This window comes from Lynx canadensis, chromosome B3 (assembly GCF_007474595.2).
Source record: "Lynx canadensis isolate LIC74 chromosome B3, mLynCan4.pri.v2, whole genome shotgun sequence".
NCBI classification, from domain to species: Eukaryota; Metazoa; Chordata; class Mammalia; order Carnivora; family Felidae; genus Lynx; species Lynx canadensis.
The window spans coordinates 42429439-42434502 of NC_044308.2; the positions used below are offsets into that span (position 1 = coordinate 42429439).

General features: G+C 53.0%; 1 protein-coding gene across 1 annotated transcript; it reads left to right on the top strand.

Annotated features, from left to right (window-relative positions):
* The first annotated feature begins 2592 nt into the window (after positions 1–2592).
* Positions 2593–3919, top strand: LOC115517131 (C2 calcium-dependent domain-containing protein 4A-like). The gene is made up of 2 exons (XM_030320258.1): positions 2593–2669; positions 2836–3919. The coding sequence occupies exon 2, from the start codon at positions 2876–2878 to the stop codon at positions 3917–3919; it is 1044 nt and encodes a 347-aa protein (XP_030176118.1). The 5' UTR covers positions 2593–2669; positions 2836–2875.
* Positions 3920–5064: the final 1145 nt, after the last annotated feature.

The window sequence follows — 5064 nt, forward strand, 5'->3', positions numbered from 1 at the left end:
TTGCATGATTCATGCTTGTCCCATCAAAAAAGGACATTCTAAAGGAGAACAGTGATCAATTAAGAAAGAAAATATTATGGGGCACCTGAACGACTCAGTTAAGTGTCCGACTCTTTTTTTTTTAATTTTTTTTAACATTTATTTATTTGAGAGAGAGAGAGAGCACGCGCGCGAGTGCACAGGCAGGGGAGGGGCAGAGAGAGAGCGAGACACAGAATCCGAAGCAGACTCCAGGCTCTGAGCTGTCAGCACAGAGCCCAACATGGGGCTTGAACCCATGAACCATGAGATCTTGGCCTGAGCCAAAGTCGAACGCTCAACCAACTGAGCCGCTCAGGTGCCCCATCCAACTCTTGATTTCTACACAGGTCATGATCTCACGGTTCATAAGTTCGAGTCCCGTGTGGGGCTCTGCAATGACATTGCAGAACCTGCTTGGGATTCTCTCTTTCTCTCTGCCCCTCCCCCACTAGTGTTCATGCTCTCCCTCCCTCCCTCCCTCTCTCTCTGTCAAAATAAATGAACTTAAAAACGGGGGGGGGGGGGCACCTGGGTGGCTCAGTCAGTTAAGCGTCCAACTTCAGCTCGGGTCATGATCTCGCAGTTCATGAGTTTGAGCCCCACGTGGGGCTCTGTGCTGACAGCTGGGGGCCTGGAGCCTGCTTCAGATTCTGCGTCTCCCTCTCTCTCTGCCCCTTGCCTGCTCACACTCTCTCTCTCTCTCTCTCAAAAATAAACATTAAAAACAAAAACAAAACAAAAAGGGAAAGAAAATATCAATTACTAACAAAAGGAAACATTCATTCATCTTATCTCTAAGGATTTGGAAATAATGGTACTTATTATTGAAAAGCAAGGATAATGGAAAATAATAGTAGACTGACTTGCTTTAAGAATTAACATTCTGGGTGTAAAGGGCGATACAATCCGACACATGCACACAATGCCTGACACACAACAGACTTGGTGAATTATAATGAACTGAGTGAATGGAGATGAAGAAAGGAAAGAGACAAGGAAGGAAGAAATTAGCCAAAAGCTGGGCCTTAGGAAACAAGGTACGATTCATAGTTTCAATGACCCTAGGCAAGTCTCTTAACCTGAGCCTCAGTTTCTCATCTGGTAAACAGAAGCAATGTCCACCTCACTGGTTTGTTGTGAGAAACTGAATAATGCAGTTAGAGAGAGATGTGGTTAAAAGCACCTGACAGTCATAAGACCTGGATTGTAGATCAGGTTCAATTCCACACAATATAATTCACTCAAATATTTACTGAGCACTTATTATTTGCCTGGCATTGTATTCCAGGTGCTGGAATTGGATAAAAATTAATAAGACAGCTAGGTTTGTCTCTTGTATAGGGCAACTGGGATGGAAGCAGGCCCAGATTCCGAATCAGAGCACTTTTATTTTACCTACATTCAAAAGAGGTCCCCCCAAAGTCCCTGAGTCATGCCAGTCTTTGCCCTCAAGAAACTCATAGTCTCTTAGGGGACACAAACCTGTAAACCAAAAATTCCATAGCAGCATGCTAAACACAGCAATGGTGGTATATAAAATATGTACGGAAGGAATGAGGAAGGGCTGAGGAACCGTAGAGGGGGAGTCCGGTAAAGGGTCCTGAAGCGGATGCTGTCGCTGAATTATGGAAAACAAACAGGAGTTCCTACAGAGAGAAAAAGAGAGAAAGGACATTTTAGATAACAGGAAGCATTACGTGCAAAGCCAAATAAATAGGAAGTTGCTAGTTTCAGGTTCTGCCATTAACTGACTTTATTTACCTTTATGGAATTTCCCCAAGTCCCTCCAGCTTCCAGTTTTCTCATATTAGAAAATGAAGTTTGGGGGGGGGGGGAGAGGCAACATAGATTTTCTGTAAGGGGCTTTCTAACTGGTACCTCCCCACTGAAGCAGAGAGAAAAGGGTAGCATTGGAAACATCACGTGCTATTTTTAGGGTATGAGCCAGAGGCCCCATCTTTTGTGACAAAAGATGATCGTCTGCAGTCGTCCAGAAAGTTTTGCGTAATTCACCCACTTCACCAGTATTTATGGCATTGACTGAGCCAGGCTGTATGCTAGTAAGGAGGCCACCATCCAGCAGAGGGAGACGTGTAATAAGTACACGAATACCATGGAAACCATATTGGTCGGCTCATGGCGGGTGCGTGGAAGCAGTAAAATAGAAGAACCTAGGGCATGTCCCTGTGCAGGGTGACAGGATTTAGCTCCTACCAAAAAGGAACTTCCTGCTTCCTCATCCTGTTTCACCTTCTCCAACAGGCCGCTAGCATTTTCCGCCACCACAAGTTCTCCCTGGGCAGGGCGACCAGGCGTCCTCTCTTCACCTGCAACCTTTTCCAGGCCTGTGTAAGGGGCTCCATGCACGCAGAGTGGGTGCAGGTCCCAAGACTGACCGGAGGGTCACACCCAAGCACCCACTGCAGGGGCCCCAGCGGCGGCGGGCAGGGGTGACTTGGAAGGCGGGCTGTCCCCTGGCTCCAGGGGTTGGGCTCTAGGCCGGCTGGGCGGGACTCAGGCTGCCAGTATAAGACAGGAGCGCCACTGTCCTGGCCAGAGTGCTGAAGCTGGCGCCCCAGCCAGGACCGCGAGGCAGCCGGCCCTGAACTTGCAACTCTTGACCCACAGTGACTGAAGAAGAAGGAAAGGTCTGATTTCGATTACTTCGTTTATTTAGTACCAATGAATGGAAGGCGGGCAGGTTTGTGGGTGGAGGAGAGCTCGGCTTGGATTGGCCAGGGGTCGCAGGCCCGTTGGTACCCCTCGGGGGGCCCCCGGTAGCGGTCTACACTCAGCAGCTTCTCTCTCGCGCAGGAGGGCCTCCTGCCACCACTCTCAGCCTCAGCCTCGGAGGATGCGGCTCCTCGGGAGACTCCGCGCCTCCACTCCGGAGCCCGCTTTCTCAAACGTGCTCACTCCGGACCGCATCCCCGAGTTCTGCATCCCGCCGCGGCTGCCCGCGTCCTGCGCGCCCGAGTCTCCGCCTCCGGCCGCCGCTCTGCCCCGGCGCTGCGCAGCCGAGCCGGACCTGTGGCCCAGAGGAGCCGACGACAGCGCGGGGCACACGGACTGGGACCCGCGCTCGCAGGCAGCCCTATCGCTGCCGCACCTGCCCCGCGCGCTCACCGCCTACGGCTTCTGCGCGCTGCTGGAGAGCCCGCACACCCGCCGCAAGGAGTCGCTCTTCCTCGGGGGCCCTGCAGCCGCCCCGCTCGTGCCCCGGGACTCGGCTCCGGCCTCCGCCCCCGAGCTCCCCGCGGGCCTCCGCCCCACCCCGGACGCGCCCGCCCCGCCGCCCCGCGCCCGCCGCCTCCTGCGCGCCTCCGAACGGCTGCTGAGCCGCGCGCTGCGGGCCCGGACGAGCCGAGGCCTGGTCCGCGCCCCCTCCGTGTCCAGCGGGGACGGCGACGAGGACGAGGACGAGGAGCGCGGCGCCGTCGCGGGGCCCCCTTCCCAGGCCCCCTCCGCGTCCCCGCCGCCGCCGCCCTGCCCCGGCCCGCGTCCCGAGCGCCTGGAGGCCGAGGGCACCGTGGCCCTGGGCCGCGCCGGGGGCGCCCTGCGCCTGGCCGCCGAGTACAATCGGGCCAGCGGGCGACTCCGCGTCCGGCTGCTGGGCACCGAGGGCCTGGCCGCGGGAGCCGCCGAGCCCCCCGCCGTCGGCTGCCGCGTCAGCTTCGTCCTGCGGCCGCCGGGCCAGCCGCGCTCGCAGCGCAGCGCCGTGGTCCGGCGGAGCCGCAAGGCCGCCTTCCACCAGGACGTGTGCTTGGACGGGCTCTCGGAGGAGCAGGTGCGCCGCCTGGCCGTGCGCGTCAAGGCCGAGCAGCGGGGTCGCGGCCTGGAGCGGGGCCGCCCGCTGGGCCAGGGCGAGCTGCTGCTGGGCTCCCTGCTGCTGCCCTGAGGGCGCCCGGGGCTCAGACCGCCCCTTCGGGGCGCCCTCGGACCGCTGGCAACTCGGACACCGACAGCCGCTTCGGACAAAATAAACGTTATTTATTCATTTTTCAATTTATGTTCTTGCTTTATTGACACTTTAGTTCTTAGGTATCTGTTTTTGTCACTGTTTATTGGTAGTGAAGGAAAAATTAAGGATGCTTTTCTCTATTCATAGCTTACCGTCCTTTTTTCCTAGACCATTTTTGCTTTCAAAGGCAAAAAGGTGAGCTTGTGGCTGGAAGGGAGAAAAAGGAACTATACCCAATCTGCCTTGATTATCCTCCTTGTTTTTTATGTCAATACTAAGGGTCTCTTACTGCTTTTTCAGTTATTCCTTCAGAATCATGCCCAGTGCTAAGATTCACATAGAGTTTGACATATTTGATGTGGCATAGGTTCTATTCGTGCACACACACATCAGAGTCAGACATTCTGTAGTAAGGATATCTTGGTGGGTAAAGAATTTCTTATTAAGAAAACAGGTTTCTTTTGATAGTGAAGTCTTTAAAAAATGCTAAGGAAACGAAAAGCAAAGAAGTGAAGGTCTTTCAAAGGAAGGTATTCCTGGCATCCCCCTCTTCCTTCTCCAGTAGGAGCCCTGGGAAATCTTGCCGGTTCAGAAAAATCTTTTCTGCCTCTGTAAACATATTGATATATGTGTGGTATTGTTTCCACCTAGCTCTGCATGTAAGTGATAGTAATTAATGCATCTACAATAGGATTTCCTAGATGAATTGGAACAAACTGTCAACTTTTTGAACACTGGATTTTAAGAGGTTTTTAAATTTCTTTTTTTTTTTTTCAACAAATAGACCTGAGTCCACTGGAAACTGATTCTATCAAGAGGATTTGCCCTTGACTATAGGCATCTATGGTGTGATAGAAAGCACAATGAGGGGATGGGGGTGGGGGATACAGATTCCAGTCTTTTTTCTGCCACTAGCCTGAACTAGGGCAGATCAGTTCATGTTCCTGGACCTCATTTCCTACATCAGTGAAATGGGGATACTAACACCTGCTTGACAGGGTTTTGTAAAAATATGCTTTAATATCGAAATAAACCTTAAATACACGTGAAATGTGGCAGCATACCTAAAAAGGCTGGAACTG